This window comes from Mustela putorius, unplaced genomic scaffold, assembly GCF_011764305.1.
Source record: "Mustela putorius furo isolate JIRA1106 unplaced genomic scaffold, ASM1176430v1.1 tig00000460_pilon_pilon_pilon, whole genome shotgun sequence".
Classification (NCBI taxonomy): domain Eukaryota; kingdom Metazoa; phylum Chordata; class Mammalia; order Carnivora; family Mustelidae; genus Mustela; species Mustela putorius.
Window position 1 is genome coordinate 24,978,183 of NW_025421389.1, and position 20,614 is coordinate 24,998,796.

Genomic DNA, 20,614 nt, shown 5'->3' on the forward strand with positions numbered 1-20,614 from the left:
GGTGTCACAGTTCCCTGGAGCAAGACGGGCCCCCCAAACTAGAGGAACACGGAATCACAGGTTTGCTGCTTCTTTCCATGCCTCTAATACATCAGCTGCAGGACACAGCTTTGACTGCAATGGCAGACAGGTAGTCTGACTCAGTGACCCGTGTTGTCCTGGCCTTCTGCACAGATGATAGGCCTTGACGTCTTGCTTTGCCAGCTCTGGGCATCTTCCCTGATCTCTGGCTCAGTGCAGGATCCAGAACCTCTCCACATAGGCCCATTTATAACTTTTCTGTGGAGAGGTTGTGGTCAACCACTGCAGCCAGGAAGACAGGCTCAGGTCTACATGCCTGGATATTTTCAACCCAGTTGTGGACTTAAGATGGGACAAGGACTTTGGTCTGTCAGAGCTGGCTTTATTTACCTATTCATCTGCTCACTGTGTGGGGAATTGTGGCTGACACTGGGAAATACAAGAGAAGAAAAGTTCAAAGAACTTTTCAAGTTCAAAGTGATTGGTAAGACACACTGAGAATGCAATGAGATGAACACAAGCTAGTTGGTGAGTCAACCGGGGACAATGGAAGCGAAAACAAGAGCCAGACCTGGGGTGGGCTGAGGAGAGGTTTTTCACAAACAGCATTTGTGCTGGGAAAAGACAGTCAATTAGGTGAGGGCAGTGAGAGCAGAGTTCGTAGCAGAAGGAACGGGGTATGAAAGGGCTGGATGGTACCTTCTTTTTTTTTTAAAGATTTTATTTATTTGAGAGAGAGCATGAGCAAGGAAAAGGTCAGAAGGAGAAGCAGACTCCCCATGGAGCTGGGAGCTCGATGCAGGACTCAATCCCGGGACTCCAGGATCATGACCTGAGCCAAAGGCAGTCGTCCAACCAACTGAGCCACCCAGGCGTCCCTGGATGGTACCTTCTTTTATAAAACTGGGAAGCAGACAGAACCCAGGTTTCTACCTGAATCTGTTGTTTTCTGACTTGCAATTCTAATTGCCCAAATAAATGCTTCTTGCTTTAAAAAATAAATAAAGTAAAATCAAATAAAATTAGGGAGAAGATCATTCTAGACTCATGAGATGAGCGGACTAACAAACTCATGTTGCAGAGTGTTGAGGGGGGTGTAAAACAGAAAAGGGAAATATTGTATAAGTCTGTATAAGTGCCATTATTATAAAGCTGTCTCCAAATGGCCTGTAGCAATTATTCTAAAATGCACAACAGCTGTATTTGTCCCCCTTCTGCCATTGCTGAAATTTACACTGTCATTGCTCCAGGCGGAAGGCTTGGCACTAATAATAGGCTGGCTGACTATGGCTGGAGTGTGACAGACCTCTAGTTAGAGCCCTTAAAGACTGAGAGAGGAGTGGGACAATGAAAAGCACAGTGGAAACCGAAGTAGATGTAGTCAGAGCGCCGCCTTGTGGCAGCCACTGCACTCGCAGCCCCAGAGAACTCCAGCCAACCTCTGGTATGTTTTTTTTAACTCCACAGTGCACATTTCCACAACTTCAGAGTCATGCCGTGCCTCTATTCACTAGTCTTCCTTCCTTGCTCTAAACATTCGTCTTCAGGGTCCCCAACATCATTTATTTCTACTCTGCTGCAACTGTCAGCAAAGTCCTCCCTGCTTACTTCCTTACTCTTGCTTTTCCAAACTCTTGGTCCCTAAGAGCACCCAAGTTTCCCAAAGACTCAGTGACTTTTTAAGGGGTAACTTCCTTACTTTCTTCCTAACTGTGGAGATAAATAAAGCCTTGGTCCTCCACTTCTAAAATTTACAAACAGTATTACTAAAAACCATACAGAATTTTAATGTTAGGAAGCTCTGCCTTTTCTAGAATGTTATATAGGTAATGTAGCCTTTTCAGAACCAGACCTATAAATACAGAGAACAAATGGATGGGTGCCAGAGGGGTGGAGGATGGAAGGTTAGGCAAAACAGGTGACAGGGAGTGGGAGATACAGGCTTCCAGATACGGAATGAATAGGTCATGGTATAAGGAATACAGCTAATGATGTTGTTAATAGTGAGGTATAGGGGCAGATGGTAGCCAGACTTGTAGTGAACACAACATAATGTATAGATTTCTTGCATCACTATGTTGTACACGTGAAGCTAATGTAACATTGTGTGTCACTACACTCAAAAAAATACACCCATACATTTCCTCTAAGCACTAGGTTAGTGGCATTGTACCAATTTTGATATGTTGTATATTCATTACTTTTCCTTTTAAATATTTTCTAATTTTTCTTGTGATTTTTCTTGCCCCATAGATTATTTAGAAGTTGTCTATTTTAAAATTTGGGATGTTTTTCTAGATATCATACAGGTCTTCCTTGACTTATGACAGGGTTACAACCTCATAAACCCATCACAAGTTGAATATACCACTAAGTGGAAAATGCATGTAACACACCTAACCTCCCAAACATCATAGCTTTGCCTAGCTGACCTTATTAGAACACTTACATTAGGGGAGCCTGGGTGGCTCACTCATTTGGGCATCTGTTTTCAGCTCAGGTCGTGATCCCAGGGTCCTGGGATGGGGCCCCACATCGGGCCCCCTGCTTGTCGAGAAGCCTGCTTCTCCCTCTCCCACTGCTTGTGTTCCCTGCTCATTGTGTCTGTCAAATAAAGAAAATCTTAAAAAAAAAAAAAAACACTTATATTAACCCATGCTGGGAGAATACTATCTAACACAAAGCCTGATTTATAATAAAGTAATATCTCATGTAATTTATTGACTGCTATATCGAAAGTGAAAACCAGAACGGTTGTATGGTACAAAATGATTCTAATGGATCAGTTACTGACCCTTTGTGGCTCCCTGCTGCTGTCCAGCATCATAAGAGACAATCAGACTGCATAGCACTAGCCCAGGAAAAGATCAAAATTCAAAGGACAGTTTCAAATGAATGTATATCACTTCCACAACACCATAAGGTTGAAAATCATAAGTGGAATCATCAAAAGTTGGGGACCATATGTAATTTTAATTTTATTTTATTGGGGTCAAGGAACATATTCTATGATTGCAATAATTTTATTTCGATTCAGAGATGTTTCATGGATTGGCATGATTCTTGCAAAAGTACTAGGTATACTTGAAAGGAATGTATATTCTGCTATTGCTGGTTCTAACATTCTGTGAATATCAATTAGATCAAGGTGGTCCGATAACGTTCAGATTACATTTTCATTGCTTTTTCTGTCTCTTGTTGGACCATTTCCTGTGGGGTGTTAAAATCTATTAATATTGTGGAATTGTCTGTTTCTTCTTTTTAGTCTTTGTTTTTACTTCATGTATTTTTGAAGCTCTGTTATTATTTATGATTATTAGGTCTTCCTGATGAATTGACACTTTTGCCACTATAAAACAACTCTCTTTGTTTCTGGTAGAGCTTTTGGTCATGGGTCTATTTTGTCCAATACTAATAACCACCCCAGGCTCTCTGTGCTGTTTACGTGGTGTCTTTGGGCAGCTATAACAGAATACCACAGACTGGGTCACTTATGAACAACAGAAACTTATTTCTCAGTTTTAGAAGCTGGAAGTCTAAGATCAGGGTGCCGGCATGGTCAAGTTTCTGGTGAGGGATCTTTTCTGGGCTGCAGACTGCCAATTTCTTGTATCTCCACATAACAGAAAGAGGACTTGGGAGCTTCCTGGGGTCTCTTATAGGGTACTAATTTCATCATGAGGGCTCCACCCTCATGACCTAATCACCCCTGGAAAGTCTCACCTCCTAATACCATCACACTGGCGGTTAAGGTTTTAATATATGAATCTGGGGGGACAGAAACATTCAGTCCATGGTGCATGGTGTATCTTCTCCTTCAGCCTGTGCATGTCTTTAAATTTACAGTGTATCTCTTGCATATGGTGTACGTAGATCTTCCTTTTAATTTTGTTAATTTCTGCTTTTTAATTGGAATATTTAATCCATTAATATTTAAAGTAGTAATTGATGTTAGATTTAAATCTCCCATTTTAATGTTTGTTTTCTATATTGTGTTTTTATTCTTCCTTTTCTGCCTACTTTTGGATTTTTTTATTTTTAATATCAATGAACGACTACCTATTAGCATTTTATTTTTTTAAAGATTTTATTTATTTGAGAGAGAGAGAATGGAGAGACAACATGAGATGGGGGGCGGGTCAGGGGGAGAAGGGCAGGACTTGATCCTGGCACTCTAGGATCATGACCTGAGCTGAAGGCAGTCGCTCAACCAACTGAGCCACCCAGGTGCCCTACCTATTAGCATTTTAGCTATACTTTTTACTTAGTGGTTACGCTAGGAATTAAAATAACTATTTTTACTTCCTCACAGTCTTTTTAGTCTTTTACTATACTTTCCCATAAAATACAGTAATCCTGCAATCATTTGGTTCCATTCACCAGCCCTGCCGTTACTTAAGTTCATTGTCATAAGCATTACATCTAAATAGATACACACCACAAGCCAATGTCATAATTTTTCCCTTACACAATGTGTACCCTACAATAAAGCCAATTCAACGACTTGTTAATTTCAGATACTGAATGGTTAAGTTTGAAGTTTTTTCATTTTTGTTCTTATTTATATTTTATAATTACCTGTTGAGGTTTTTCTGTTTTCTCATTTATTATGAGTGTATTTTCCTTTATTCCAAAGTATAGTTATCATAGATATTTCAAGGTTTTTGTCTGATTAATTCTAACATCTTGATCTGGCCTGTCTTTTCTCTTGATAATGGGTCACATTTTCCTGGTTCTTTATATATCAAGTAATTTTGGATTGTATCCTGCATACTATGTTTTACTGAGACTCTGAATTCTGTTATGTCTAAAGGGTAAAGAGAACGTGTGTGTGTGTGTGTGTGTGTGTGTGTCTGTGTAAAATCTTCCTCCAGTGAATGCTGATATTTTTGTGCTTTAGAAGTGAATTCATTTGGTGAGACTCAAACTGCAAATGGTCTCATTTGGATGTAGGCAACAGCTCAGAGCTCATCTGCTTTCTTTTGTCCTTTTCGAGGTGTTTCATGTCTGTGGTAGAAGGGTAGCCAGGGACCTGGGTTGAATCCGCACAAAAACCTAGGGATCCTTTTCTCTACCTCTCTCCTTTTCACAATTCTCTCCTCACTTTTGAGTGAGTATATTTGGCCTAACTTCTAGTTCATGGTTCCTCAGGCCAGAAGCCTGCTTGGTCTCCTATCAGCACTTCCGCCACCTCATGTCACACTCTATGGCCCGTTGCCTGAGAAAAGCTGCAAAACTGGGGCACACACCCCTTGTCAGTCCTTTCTTCTGTGTTCTGACTCTGCTTTTTTTTTTTTTTAAGATTTATTTATTTAGAGAGCACGAGCATGGGGGTGGAGAGGGGCAGAGGAAGAGAGAGAGAATCATCAGCAGGCTCCCTTCTGAGTGTGGAGCCCAACATGGGGCTGGATCTCACGATGTTGAGATCATGATCTGAGCTAAAATGGAGAGTTGGGCACTTAACCGACTGAGCCACCCAGGCGCCCTCAGTGTTTTGCTTTGTTTTTCAAGTAGGCTCCATGCCCAGCATAGAGCCCAATGAGAGACCTGAAGCCACAACCCCAAGGTCAAAACCTGAGCTGAGATCAAGAGCCAGACACCTCAGCTGACTGAGCCACCCAGGTCCCTCCAGATTTATGATAACCAACAGAGAGATTCCTAAATAATGAATGTAAGTGGGTAGGAAAGCCAAAAGTTATGTCATAGCTTTTCCAGTACTGTTAAATACTGAGAATGAATTCCCAGCCAAGAAAAAAAACAAAAATGTCACATCTGTTAAACTTTTGTTTCAAGAAGCCTCCCCCCAGGAATCTTTATAACCTGTGCTGAACGTGTAGGCTCCCTTGTCACAGAGCTATAGAAAAGGGGCTCTTTCTCCTACCAGTTTGAGCAATGCAGATTTAGTTTTTGTAAAAATCAAAACTTATTTGTCATTTCGTAATGTTGAAAATATTTTCATCATGATCTCCCCATGAGCTTATAACCAGATCACCGACCTACTCACCGTGATCAACTCAGTGTTGGTTTTGCCATTGTCCCATTCTCTTTGGTTTGCCAATGAAATGACTGATAATCAATAATTGTTGGGATCACTGTTGTCTTTTCTCTAGAGTTGAGAATTCTCTACTTCCGATAACATGACTAATAATTTTACACGAAGTACTTCTCTAAATCTTTTTTACTCCTTGGTACTAGAGCACTCTGATTTTCCCAGACCAGCTCTCTGAAGGGCGTGGGGAATGCAGTTCTTACCTATACTCCTTAAAGCAAGTGACACCCCCCCTAGGGCATTGCAGCTCCTCACAGAAATGGCTGAAGAGTCCAGATGGTCTGTTGGGCACCTTGTTCCTTTGGTTTTAAGTTTCTTGTTACTCTGGATAAGTAAAGGATATAATAAATATTACAACAAACAATTGTTTCAGAATTTTAATGTTCTTACCTTCAACATCCCAGGTCCAAAATTCTAAATGCTTTTCTCCCATGGGGACAGAAAACCTCATTCAACTTCTGCCCCTCTTGGCAGAGACCATCAAAGATTTTCTCTCCTTTTAACTCTACAGTGTCTCCAGCTCTCCAGGGATGGCTCTCAGGCACCTACCTCTAGGCTTAAATGCCACAGAAGCTGGGTTACAAAACTGAAAATGCTACAAGCCCTTCAGGGCATGGGATTCAAGGCAGTGATCCCATGTGCTTTCAATAGGGTGCCCGCTATTTCCCCTGGCTGTTCTTCTGAAACAGGTTAACCAGTTCTTGTTATCAGACTTGGCTAGAGATTTGCATTTGAGCTATACCTCAAAGACTTTGGGATTACTACAGTGTGATTCTTTAGGAATTGTTTCTGTTCAAGATAAACTCTGTCAGTAAGATGACCATACAATTTATCATCCAAACCTAGAAGCTTGAGAAAGGAGAAGCTATTAATAACCGTGCTGGGAAAACAGGGGTAAACTTGAACCGCCCCAGGCAAACTGGGACCTGGTTACTCCTCCTAAAACTCGTCCTTGGTAGAGGGCCCAGAGTCCCATCGTCTTTGTCAACTCTGTACAAATGGCACCTCTTCAGAGAAATATTTACAGGATCTTTTTTCTACTTAATCATCCAGAATCTTATTTTTTACCTCGGCCTATAGAAAGAAAGCTAGACTGCTTAGCTTAGAATCGTGGCTCTATCTTTATCAGTAGAAAAATCTTGGGCAAAGTATTCAACCATTCTTTGTTGGTTTCCTCATTTGTGAACGAGGTATTAATAATGATAGCACTTACTTCACAGCACATTAGGAGGATGAGTTCATAAATGCGAAGCTCTTGTAACACCACCTGGCCTGTAAATGCTATTTATTTAATAAATAAGTAAGTTATTACTTCCTCTAAAAATGTTCTCTTTTCTACCAGACTCAAGTCCCAGATCAGTAAAAACATCTGCATTTCTGAAGCCAAGTTGGTATTAGTTACTCTTGCTGTATCTACTTTTTCAAATTCTGGTATTTTGAGGAGAAAGATTTTTCACTTCAGTGGTGTCCTAAGTGAAAAATTAAGTCACCTTAAGCTCCAATTTATGCTCCAGTATTTGCTGCATTATACAATTTGCTTTTATACATTTTATACATTATATATTATACATATTATAATTATGTATATACATATATTATATATATACATATATATATATATATATATAAAATACACACATAAACACACACATATATTACACATTTTATACAAGTATACATTTGCTCTTCCCGGGTAACTTTCTGGCTTTTATCTTAAAGCAGGTTTCTGGTTTCTATAGGAGGCCCCAACTTTGACACAGGAAGTCTTTCCCCAAATCTAGAAGCCAAAAGGGAAAATGTTTTATAAAATGACTAACTCATTGGGTGTCACCTAAAATCTGGATTTTTGGCACACTTTGCATAAAATGGAATGGTAATATTTTTCATTTATCTTGAAGACAGTCAAATTACAATTTCTACTTATTAGGACAGAATGTTAAAATGCTGCCTCATGCATCACCCAATGTAAAAGAGTAATCTTTGTAAACTATGGAGACTGTGTTTATTTTTGGAGGGCACAGAAATATTATTAAAGATTTCCTTTTGATCTTAATTTTAGAATAATGTTCTTTTAATGTTTTACATTCATAAAATGTATGTAAAATGATATTACAAAGCCTCATATATCACTTGATTTATGAAAATAGAGCATTACCAATTATCTGTAAGTTCCCCTATATACCCCTTCCCCTCTCCTGCCCTCCCCTTCCCTCAGAGCTTTTAGTCCAAATTTTGTGTTCATAATATTTACGGTCTTAGTAGTAGTTTAGGCATGTGTTTATCTCCCTGGACTATATATTATTTGACAATTTTTGTAATTTGTACTAATGGAATCATATTGTATGCCATCTTCTGTGATTTGCTCTTTATAATATTATATTCCTGAAATTCATCCTTGATATTGCATAGCTGTAATTTATTTTAACTACTATATATAATTCCATTGAATGACTGCATAAAAAATTGATCAGTTGATATATTTATCTATTATCTATTATTATATTATATATATTTACTGTTTATATATTTAGGTTGATTCCCATTTCATCTGCTATTAAAAGTGTTATGAACATTTTTGTACATATATCCTGGTAACGTTTAAGAATTTTTCTAGCATAGGGGCGCCTGTGGTGGCTCAGTGGGTTAGAGCCTCTGCCTTCGGCTCAGGTCATGATCTCAGGGTCCTGGGATCGAGCCCTGCATCGGGCTCTCTGCACAGCATGGAGCCTGCTTACCCCTCTCTCTCTGCCTACTTGTGATCTCTGTCAAATAAAATCTTTAAAAAAAAAAAGAATTTTTCTAGGATATTATTTAGGAAGTGCTGGCTGTAAGGCATACACAACTTTAAATTTTAGTACTTGATGTCAAACTGTTTTCCAAAGTGGTTGTGCTAATTTACACTACTAAACAGTGTGTAAGTGCTCTCCCATGGCTCCACATTCTTTCCAACACTTGTTATTGTGGTATTTTAAAACTTTTGTCCATTGTAAGCATGACATGGCATCGTTGTAGTTTTCATTCTTGTGTTCCTGATCATTAGTGAGTTTAGAATCTTTTTATATGCTTGAGTTTCCCATCTGTGAAGTGCCTACAGAGGCCTTTGGCTCTTTCTTCAAGTGCATGGTCTCTTTCGTAAGGGTTGTTCACCCAGTTTAGATGGGTGCTCCTCAACTAGAAGAGAATTTGCTATTTAGGGAACACTTAGCAATGTCTTGAGCCGTTTTTGACGATCACAGGCGGGAAGCGGAGCTACTGGCATCTGGTAGGGAAAGACCAGAGATGATGGTAAACAGCCTACAATGCGCAGGACAGCTCCCAGAACAAGGAAGTATCTGCCCCAGTAAGGTACCAGTGCCGAGGTTTTGAAGTTTTGCTCTAGATACTAAAATGTTATCAGTTACATGTATGTGTTGCAGTGTCTCCCAGTTTGTGGGTATTTTTGTTTTTTTTAATGGTACCCTTGGATGAGAAATTCTTAATTTTAACATAATTGAAATTATCAGGGTTTTTTTTGTATGGACTGTACTTTTTGCATCTGATTTAAGAAAGTGCCCTGTCCTCAAAATCTATTCTCCAATTGAGTGTTTTAAATTTTTTTGATTTTGCTTTTTTACATTCGTCTTTAATCAACCAAAAACTGATTTCTGTTTATGACTAAGAGTCCAAAATTAAATTCTTATATGGAAAACGAGCTGTCTGAGCACCATTTGCTAAAAATCTGTCCTATTCCCACTGGTCTAGAGTGCTGTCAAAAATCAAGTTTGAAAAAATGGGTTTAATCCTGGTTCTTTATTACCACCTTTCAATCTGGAAGCTAAAATTATTTTCCCCTTCTTATAAAAGGAAAGCTGAATCCCAGGAGTTGAAGGCTTTTACGAATTCTGAAGAAAACTGATTTTAAGAGGGTTTGTTGTTGTTTTAGTGTTTGCTTATATTTTCCAGAGAAACAAAAAGAAGGGGACCGGGAGGTTATTATTTTGAATACCAAGGCCAATACTTCTAAAACGGAAATGAACTCACTCATTTTGTTAAAAGTTGTTTTGATTCCCCACAAACTACATTTGCCTACAGTACACATTTCAGGAAGGCTAAAAATGCATTTACTTTTCAAATAGCCAAAGAGAGCCTTTTCTGAAACACTTTCTTAATACCTAGCACTTAGGGGCGCCTGGGTGGCTCAGTGGGTTAAGCCGCTGCCTTCGGCTCAGGTCATGATCTCAGGGTCCTGGGATCGAGTCCCACATCGGGCTCTCTGCTCAGCGGGGACCCTGCTTCCCTTCCTCTCTCTCTCTGCCTGCCTCTCTGCCTACTTGTGATCTCTCCCTCTCTCTCTCTGTCAAATAAATAAATAAATCTTAAAAAAAAAATACCTAGCACTTAACTTTGTATATCATCTAATTCTTTAATCTAGGGATTATAACAGAAATATCCATATTTTTTCCAAAATAATGAGAAAGGCCATTTTCCTACTGCTAAAAAGCTAGCCCTTACATAAGGACATTTGTGACTCCATCATTCCCGGAAAGGAATCTGTAGCTCAAAGAACAGCCATACTTGTCCATCATCAGCCTGAGGCTCCAGCTTTCAGATCCAACTGCTCCAAAGCCCGGGGCAAGCACTGCTCACAGAATGAGGCAGAGAAGTATACACAACCTTCTTTACCCTTTATTCTCTTCCTAACGCTTTCCCTTCATTGTCATTTATCCCACACAAGCTCCGCCCAAGTACTCAACAACAATGAAATGGGATGATTTTACTGTAATACAAACTACATAGTGTGAGGAAAATCAGAAGCAGAAATATAAATTCACTGACTCAGAAAAAGTAACAGCACGGTGACAAAAAGTTTCCAGGGAAAGAAAAAAAAATTCAATTTCTTCCTCAGGAAAATACTCTGAAAACTATTCCCTCTTTACATTATGTCAGTTACTTGCTATCGATCCTTAACAATATTGTTTATTTTCCTGAACTCTCCTGAAATGATTATCAACTAAGAATGTAATTATTCTGGAACCTTCATGTATGGGTTTTTAGGGGGAATAAGAATGGATTTTCTGTGGTGACAGCCCATGGTCCTTGATGTCCACTTTGGATACTTGATCACCACGAAACTTGCCAACAGATGGCCAAGCACTGTTGCAGACTGTTCATGAACCCCGGTTGGACGGAGTGTCTCTAGCTGATTACCACGTCCAAGATCAATTGGTACTTAAACTCAAGGAGGCTAAGAGTATCTATCAAATTGATTTTTATCAGACTTATTAGATCTGGAGTTCTGTTTAGAACCACATAGCACAAAGATGCTTAATCAGAATTCAGGGGTCTGTATTTATCAAATGGCCTGTATATATCTGTTTCAGAAATATGGGCATAGGTGGTCCCTGGTGGTCTTTTAAGGAAATTTTCGTGGAAAAGTTACAGGTTTCCACCCTGTTCACTAACATTAAATAAGCAATTTCCTAAAATGAGCGGGCAAAGACAAACAAGAGTTGCCCCACAGACATGGTAAAGACACGCTACTTTAAAAAAAAGACACGCTACACCAAAAAAAAAAAAAAAAAGGCAAAGACAGAAACTTTCGTAAGTCCTGCAACCATCGGACACACACACAGTCAGTCCGTTGAGGGTGGAATCTCTCTGCGCGTTACCTGTCAAGGAAAGGGGCGCCTCTGGGTCTCCAGGTAAGGAAGCAGCAGTTGCAGTCATGGCCCAGGCTCCCGAGACTAGCCAGGTCTCCTCTCAGGGGAGCCGCCCCTGCACCGTACGGGTTTCCTCGTGCCACAAGCTGTGCCCACATGCAGACTAGAAAGCCCTGCAGGTGAAACATCACAATCACACGGACAACAATGCCAGGAGCGCAGGAAAGGTTACCCTCCATATGCAACTCACACCCAGGATGCTGCCAGGGGCCTGCACCGGGAACATGGTAGAACGCTACCCCTGAAAGAGGCTCTTCCACGCCGGGTCTCCGCATACACTGGGGACAGCCAAAAGGGTGCCAGCGGGATTGTCGTCGTGATACATGTGAATAAATGTGAAACATGGTTAGTAGTGAACATTTCCACCGAATTGTTGAAAATACAGTTTGGGATGTGGCGGGGCGCGGGGGGTGGGGTGCGGCATCTTAACTATGAACAGGCCGTCACAGCGTCCGGCTCAAACTTAACCAAATAGGCCAGAGCTGTGGTTGGAACCGCAGGAAACCGGAAATGGGACAACTCGGCAACTGCTGCCCGCCGGGCCCGGGGGTATCCGGGTACCACGCTGGGATACCGTGCGTGGAAGGGCTGGCCCGTCTGGGGACAGGCCGCAGCGCTCAGCCTCCGCCGGCCCTGGAAGACCGCTGGAGTCCTTCCTGTTCCCGGACTTCGAAGCGGCGGCGCGGCCAGGTGGGAAACCACTGCGCGCGCGGTCCCCACACGGGTTCCCAGGTGGAGGGCAGTTGGAGCTCTTCTGCGGGCAGGCTTGAGGCGGCAGCGGCTCCTACAGAGGAGTGGGTTCTTGGGGCAGAGCGCCGAGAACCGTACCGCGGAGCGCAGCGTCCGCACTTGCCAGGACCATTTCCCGGGCGTCCACAGCTCTGAACGCGAACGCCGCGGGGCGGCGCAGCTGACCGTTAGCCGCGGGCGGGGCCTGGGGGTCATGTGACCCGCGCCCGGTCAGAGGGCGGCGTGCGCGGGAGCACGCAGAGCCTCTCGGCCCTCGGCCGCGCGCCTTGCGTGCGCGCGCGGGCCGGGGGCGGGGCGTGTGGGCGAGCCTCCGGCGCGCTCGGGGCGGAGGCGGGGCCCGAACGGGGCGGAGGGCGGGGCGGGGCCTCCTCCTCCTCTTTCTCCTCCTCCGCCTCCACCTCCTCCTTCTGCGAGGCTGGGCTGGCGGCGGCGGCGGCGGGAGCCGGATGACCCGCGGAGGGGCACCTCGGCCATGACTGCGGAGCTACACCAGGACGACGCGGCCCGAGCAGCCGACCGACACGGCTCGGTGGGCCCCGCGGCGGCGAGCGAGGGCCGGGGGTGGCTCGGGGTCCCGGGCGGGGAGGGGGCTGCGGGGCGTGGGCTGGAGCGGCGCGGGCCCCGGGCAGGCCTGCGGGACTACGGGGCTGCGGGGCTGCGGGGCGGACGGGGGCTGCGGAGGGCGAGGGCGGTGCGCCCGGGTGGTGGGGGGCGCTAGGTCTTTGCAAGGCTCGGGCTGGGGGCGAGCTGAAGTTCTGGGGGAGTCGGTGTTTTGGAGAACCAACTATAAAGGGCAGGACGTGGGGTGGTTGTGTGCATCAGGGATCTTTAGGGGGAGCGCTCCTGGGCCCTGACCTGGGTGAGAAACTTCTCAAGAGGGCCGCTAAGGTGGTTTTTAGTCCGGTTTCTGGCAGTACTGTTTTCAAGTGTCTGAAGCAGACCGAACTTACCTGACTTAGAGCAGGGATTGATGAACACCGTGTGGAAGACCAGGGGTCCTGGCTACCACTCCCTCCCTTCCCTTCCCCCAGCAGCCCCCTTCTTTTTTCTTTTCTTTCTTTTTTAAATAAACTGAGAGCAGCCTGCCGGGTGCATTCATCAGGAGATTCTTAAGGAGGGAGGAGGAACAGCGCGGTGAATAGAAGGTATTCTCGTAAATGCGTTCCTGTTCCTATTATCTCAGAAGATTGAAATCAATACAAGGATTTCTGGGCTGAGTTGGTGAGTTGGTTTGGGAGAAATCAAAAGGCTGATAATGCCGTGTACAGAAACTTGGTTAAGTGGGCAATTCAAGAACGTCTTCTAATGTTACTTTGGAAAGTTATAACTTCACACCCCCTTCCTCCCCCCTCCACTGCTGTGCTTTTTCGAGACCGAATGGGAGACCTGTGCCAAGTATTCCAGTGAGAGTCTGGAAATGAGGAATTTCATAAAAATATTTACAATGCAGAGCTGTCAGCTACTTCCACGTGGGAAACCTTTTGTGCCTGTGTATTCTTTTTGTGCACACAGGAGACCCGTGGTGTATAGTGAACCCATTTCCTTTTTAATGTCCTCCAGGTCCTGGGCTCCAAAATGAAAGTAACATGGATGGTCCTTCACGTGCTGCCGATTTCTAATGGGGATGCTCTTGTTCGGTGTCCGTGAATACCTAATGGTCTCTGAGTCAGGATTTTCTCTGGTTTCACAGGTCATTTCTATTTGTTTTTAGGACAGTGACTTCAGAACAGGTGGGGAAAAATCGGAGTTTTGAGATAGTTTTGTTGGTTTAGGGGAGAGGCTATTTTAAGGGAGAGTAGGTCATATTTAAATATGTTCGGAGACCACGTGCCTGGTCATCAGTGGCATCTTCGTTTACCTCTGCCACAGTTTGAGCACTGTCTCTCACCATTCAGGGTTTGTCTGAGGTGTTTGATGAGCACTTGTATGTAAGTCATAGCTATTTTGGGAAGACTTGGAACTCGGCTTGGCTGTGGCTGGCCCAAGTACCCTGACTCTTGGCCACCTGCAGAGTGATGACATTCACTGTTCTTCCTGGTGATTCGCCCCATGCAGACAGCCTGATAAGCTTGGAATGCTTGATAATGTTTGCCCCTTTTGTTTTTGCTAATGAAAATGCTTGAAATTAGCAGGCTAGGTTGAAGGAATCTTACCGAGGGAAAGTACTGTTCACATCTCAGAGGAAGGATTTTAGTAATTTCCCCATCTTGATGAGTTTTATGTTAGAATGAACTCTATTTTGGATTCTCAGAGGCACTCTGCATTTCCCTTAAAGGGTCTTCAGTTCCGGTTGAGAAGAGCTATCCGTCCAGGGCACTCGGAAGCTATTTAAAACCTAGAATGCAGCCCTTCCCTTATTGGTCAGTGGTGCATGGGCACAGACAGAACCCTTTATAGCCTCCCAAGAATTTTAGTGAGAAAAATGCAGCACCCTTGGAATATGTGCTCTAGAGTCTGAAAGAGGATACTTTGGGATGTCGCTTAACACCCCAGACTGCCCATTCGAACATCTGTAGAGATTTCTTAACAGACAGATTTCTGTGTTTTAATCAGTTCTTGACTTAGCTAAAACAAACAAACAAAAAAACCAGCAGCAACATTTTCTGTTACTGTAGGATAAACAACTTGAAGTCAGGTTGGTTCTTACAAACCCGTCATCCTTGGCAGCGGCACGAGGATTCATCACATGCTCCTGACGCTGCCTGGAGCCCTATGAAAACCTGCCAGTTTCCGTGAAAATTTAATGTCCTTTTTGCTTTCTCTTGATTTATTGGCTTTTCATTCACGTTTACCTTGTCTCGTTAGTTGTGATTTTCGGAACACCAGCCCGTTAGCGCTTGGTTGGCTCTCACAACTTTAAGGTCTCTTCAGCTACAGATAGTTTCTGCTCACACAATGAGTACAATATTTGTAAAAAGCAGTGACAAGTAGCGCCTTGCCAGGCAAGATCTTTCCATGTGTTATATTTCCTTGAAGGAATGTAAGTGGTAGCCAAGCGAAGCAGATGTTTTTTAAGGAAAATAATGATGCTGGTAGTAGTAGGAGCTGACGTTAATTGAACATGTAGTATATGCCCGAACCTGTGCTCAGAACTTATCCTGTATTATCTTGGGACTTAGAGCCACTTCGTGAAGTATTCATATAGGAAGACTTACATTTATTAAACAGTTTTCCCAAGATCACCCACCTAGCAAATGGCACAGCCTGGATAGAACCCAAGAAATTCTGAGTCTAAGAGCCTAAGATAGCCTTGATCCTACTTCTGAGTCAATGGACCTGTTGTCTTAGGTCAGAACCTTTCTTTTACCCTCCAGAACCCTCCTGATGTTTTAAACTCAATCTTCCCTTCATTCTTTCTAAATATATAGCTTCTTTTCTACTTGGCCGAGTCTGCTGCTATCAAAAGAGATGGGGGGTGTTTGTTTTTGTTTCTGTAAGGAGATGTCTTTTTTTTTTTTTCTTTTTGTGTTTCCTCTTCATTATCTCTTTTCTCTTGGTGTAAGAGGTACCACCCTTCCCTTCTTCCTTCATTTCTCTCCCTGGTGTCCTGAGAGCTTTTTGATGGGGATTGCAGGAGGAGGATGTACTGGCCTCAGTGGGTGGAAGCCAGGAATGCTGCTGAATGTTCTGTGATGTACAGGACAGCCCCCAAAACAAAGAGTTATCTGGCCCCAAATGTCAGTGATGCTGAGCTCAAGAAACCCTGAGCTAAGTGATGCCCCTCCTTGCCTTTCTAAGTTATCTCACATTTCCTTTATTCTAGCCTAAGCCCCAGACACCTTCGTTGTCAGTGGGCTAGCAGTCTGTGGGCTAGCAGCCTCTGCATCCCCCAGGAGTTTGTTGGAAATGTAGAGATTTGGGTGCGCTGAGCCAGCTCGGGCTGCCTTTCCGTCTGAATGTGTACATCTCTTCCCAACCCTGTGTCCCGGGGCCTCTTGTTGGTAGCTTGAAATCGTCACCGTGGGAGTATTTATACCAGGGACCTAAACAGGCTCCACAAACCAACGCACTTACCTATTGAATCGCAGCTTGCCTTTGGATAACATCCCTGGGTGATGACCTGGTGCAGAATTCCCACCTTCCATTTAGCTATGCACGTGTCCCCAGTCCTCCAGCAAAACAGCAGTGACATTGACTTCTGCCCTATCCAGCGATTGAACTTGTCCAGTACCTTACTTTAGTTTTGCTTACTTTTCGACCAGAGTTTCTAAGTCCACCTGTTTCTTTCCTTAAGCATTTTCTCAATTATATTGTAATTTCAACTCACTGTGGAAAACTTGGAAATCACAGACCCTTGCAAGATCTGCTCTTGGGTGATAGGAGGCCCAGCCCCTAGTCCAAGGCATATGGGTTCCCAGACTGCCCTGCAGAGGTGTTGGTGGCAGCAGGCCTCAGGAAAAACATCCAGTTAGGAGAGGGCTGTGGGGGACCAGTCTAGGCTCCCGCGAGAAAGAGGTCTGATTGCCTAGAGGCATGCAGAGAGGCTGACAAGGCACCAGAAGGTTAGATCTTAGGGCAGTGACTGTATGGGATCAGCATTCCCCAGGCCACCCAAGGAGAACCTTGCCAGTAGTAGGCTTTTAGTATTTGTCTCTTGAGAATGAAACTGATCTCTCCGAGGCGATCAGTGACTAACCACCTTCTGGTGAACTCCGTGGCCTTACAGAAGTAATTCTTTTGGCCATTCCTCCTTGGTTATTCAAGTACCAACTCAAGCCCCTTTCTCCTGCTTTTGTATGTGATGATTCCTCATTGCCACTGTTTGGTTGATGTTTATTTTGGCATTTGACTTTATTCCTACTTGATATCAATGGTTCTGCTTGTTCCTAAAAACTACAAAAACAAAACAACAACTTTCTTAGGAAAATTAGTCTTGGAAAATATGTTTGAGTTTCTCTTCTTCATCTTACAATTTTAATATCTTATGACTCGAGGGTATAGAAGGAGTTCTTAGACAGTGACCTGTTACTACGCTTACTGTACAACTGCCTTACTTCCCGAACTCTCTCCCTTGGAACATTTGGAACCTGTTTTATTCTGGTTCTTCTACCTTTCTTCTCATTGAGGGGCTAACCTGTTAGCTTTCCTGACTGTTAATGTTCCTTTTACTAACTTCAAGTCTGCATTTTGAATCACGACTTGCCAGTGACTCCTCCTCTATTTGCAAATGCTGTTTAAACAGTGGTACTTGCATATCTGTGTCCTTGGCTCTAACCCTGTGCTGCATAGGGACCTCTGCCACAGGCGTTGGAACAGCTACCTGCTCTAATAGTATTTGCCACGTGCCAGTTATGGCCTGAAGCACTTTTCTGTGCTTTCTGTATATTTACAGTTATGCAAGGTGTAAATTATTATGTCTTATGACTGATGAGGACACTGAGACTCAGCTCTTAATATAGCTTATAAGGGCCTAACAATGAGATTTGAAGGTGAAGTCTCTTGGCCTGCATGTTGCAGATGGGAAATGTGGCTTACTTAAGCTCAAATGCTAAGTAGCAGGCCTGGGACCTCAAGCCACTCCCACTTTCTTCCTGGAACACGTGCCTTTCTAAAACCAGACTTTTTTCAGTGGCCTGGGTGGCTCATTCTGTTAAGCATCTGCCTTTGGCTCAGGTGTGATCCCAGGGTCCTGGGATCCAGCCCTGCATGGGGCTCCCTGCTCAGCAGAGAGCCTGCTTCCACCTCTCCCTCTGCTCTCTCTCCCCTCATGCTTGTTCTTTCTCTCCCTCTCTCTTTTAAATAAATAAAATGTTTAAAAAAAAAAAAAGTAAAACCAAACTTTTCAGCTGCCACTTGATGACGTATGACGTGCTTTGTTGTATGTTCTCATGGAACCTACAGAGCCACCTTGTGAAGTAAAATTTAGTGTGAGGAGGAAGTAGGAGTTGCAAAGGTACACAGCTGTAAGTGACCACACCGAAACCCTCACGTGGGTAGTGTTCTCCCAACATCTAGACGAGTTTTGCTGGATGGGCAGGTCACAGCGTCTGACATTTCTTTTCTTTTCTTTTTTTTTCATGTTACTAACAAATCTTATATGCATTATTTCATCTGAGGGTCATACCCGGTGCCACCAAAGCTTACCGTTTACTTTATTTTCCAAGTGTGGAAACTGAAGCCCTGGAAAGTTGAGATTTACTCTGAAGCTAACGTGTGGTGGGATCTGCACTGTGAAGCACTATTCCCACTATCCAGGCTTTCTACCTGAAAAGGGAGGTCAGAATACCAGAAAGAAAAAGCCAAGTTAACCATCCGCACTAGTAGGGGTGCCTGGGTGGCTCAGTGGGTTAAGCATCCAACCACTGGTTTTGGCTCAGGTGTCCCGGGATCCAGCCCCACGTCGGACGTGCTCAGTGGGAAGTCTGCCTGAGGATTCTCTCTCTCCATCTCCCTCTTCCCTCCCTCTGCTTGCACACGCGTGCTTTCTCTCTCTCTCAAATAAATAAATAAATCTTTAAAAAAAAATCTGTGTGAGTAGGTGCTGGTAGCATGCTGCGTGATGGTTGTTAGTTTAAATTTGAGTTACCCCAAACAAATAACTTATTCTCCAATATTCTTGTACAAATTAGTACTTCCCTGATGTCCTTTTTATTTTGGGGGGTGTATGTGTGCATGTGGAAGCAAAAATCTCTCTTGATTTCACTCAATTGAAGTGAAATTCACATAATATAAAATTAACTATTAAATGTTTTTCGAGAGAGAGCATGGGGGAGGGGTGGAGGCAGAGGGAAAGAGAGAATCCTTTTTTTTTTTTTTTTTAAGATTTATTTATTTGTTTTAAAGAGAGAGAGAGAGAGAGAGCTTGGGCAGCAGGGGGAGAGAGAGAGTCTCTAGAAGACTGCTGAGCACAGAGCCGGACACAGGGCTCAATCTTACGACCCTGGCATCATGACCTGAGCCAAAACCAAGTGTTGGTCACTTAACCAACTGAGCCACCCAGACACCCTAGAAAAGAGAGAATCTTAAGCAGGCTCCACACTCAGCGCTTACCCCAACACAGGGCTCAGTCTCAGAACCCTGGAGTCAGATCGTATATTGCTGCTGTATAGAAACAGCTGATTTTCGCCTGTTGATTTTGTATCAACATCACTGGATGTGTTTATCAGCTCTAGTGACTCTTGTAGATTCTTTGGAGTTGTATATATCCTGTCATCTGTGAAGAGAGCTAGTTGTACTTTTTCCTTTCTAATTCAGATACCTTTTATTTTACTTGCCTGATTGTTCTGGCCAGAACTTCCGGGACACCACTGACTAGCATCGCTGAAGGTGGACATCCTTGGTTCGTTCCTGATTTTAGGGGGGTGGCATTTGGTCTTTCACTGTTGAGTATGCCACTCACTATGAGTTTTTTTTCTTTTCTTTTCTTTTTTTTTTTTAAGATTTTATTTATTTGACAGAGATCACAAGCAGGCAGAGAGGCAGACAGAGAGAGAGGAGGAATGAGAGCACGATGTGGGGCTCTATCCCAGAACCCTGGGATCATGCCCTGAGCTGAAGGCAGAGGCTTTAACCCACTGAGCCACCCAGGCGCCCTCATTTTTTTTTTTTTTAATGCACTTTATCATGTTGAAATTCTCTTCTGTTCCTAGTTTTCTGATTGTTTTCATCATGAAAAGGTGTTTCGTCAAATGCTTTCCTACATCAGTCAAGGTCATCAGGTGTTTTACCCTTCACTCTGGTAGTGTGGTGTATTACACTGGTCGGTTTTCTTGCTGGTGACTTTTTATGTCATTGCCAGCAGCATTCTCTCACGCATCCAGTTTTGAATATTTGACTAAGCCTCATTTTTTCCATCTCTGAGATGTTCGCTGTACGTCCTGCCTTTTCAGTTCTCCTCTCGGCCCCCTCCCTGTCTCATCACACCTGTGTATTTGGTGGTACTCTAACTCACGGGTAAGTTTTCTTTCCCTAGTCTTAGCTCCCTTTGAACTGACTGTTCACATGTACTGGATTAATCCCCTTAGAGCACCATTATTTTCCCTCATATTTATGCTCTGCTGAGGGACCTGTGATGATTTTCCATTGTTCATCAGATTAAGTCCAAACTCATACTGACATTTAGAACCTTTCCTAATCCAGTCCCTCACTACTCTCA

The 20,614-nt window shown here is 43.4% G+C and overlaps 2 protein-coding genes across 15 annotated transcripts in view; one reads left to right on the forward strand and one right to left on the reverse strand.

Moving 5' to 3' along the window:
• Positions 1 to 12,252, reverse strand: part of HTR3B (5-hydroxytryptamine receptor 3B) — a 47,717-nt gene extending 35,465 nt beyond the window's left edge. For 2 of the 8 annotated variants that reach the window (XM_013054871.2, XM_013054872.2), the window contains exons 1-2: positions 11,719 to 12,252; positions 6,274 to 6,394 (exon numbers count right to left, since the gene is read on the reverse strand). Coding sequence is in view for 2 of the 8 variants with exons in the window: in XM_013054866.2 (XP_012910320.1) it covers positions 11,719 to 11,776 (58 nt within the window). In the remaining 6 variants the exon portion in view is untranslated. Of the gene's footprint in view, positions 1 to 2,470; positions 2,491 to 6,273; positions 6,395 to 11,718 lie in introns of those variants that run through there. The other 6 variants (XM_013054874.2, XM_013054873.2, XR_006606902.1 and 3 more) reach the window with 6 other exon arrangements.
• A 78-nt stretch (positions 12,253 to 12,330) lies between these two features.
• USP28 (ubiquitin specific peptidase 28) overlaps positions 12,331 to 20,614 on the forward strand; it is a 57,552-nt gene continuing 49,268 nt past the window's right edge. For 5 of the 7 annotated variants that reach the window (XM_045080516.1, XM_013054861.2, XM_045080518.1 and 2 more), the window contains exon 1: positions 12,331 to 12,459. Coding sequence is in view for 1 of the 7 variants with exons in the window: in XM_045080517.1 (XP_044936452.1) it covers positions 12,992 to 13,048 (57 nt within the window). In the remaining 6 variants the exon portion in view is untranslated. Of the gene's footprint in view, positions 12,460 to 12,898; positions 13,049 to 13,253; positions 13,741 to 20,614 lie in introns of those variants that run through there. The other 2 variants (XM_045080517.1, XM_013054860.2) reach the window with 2 other exon arrangements.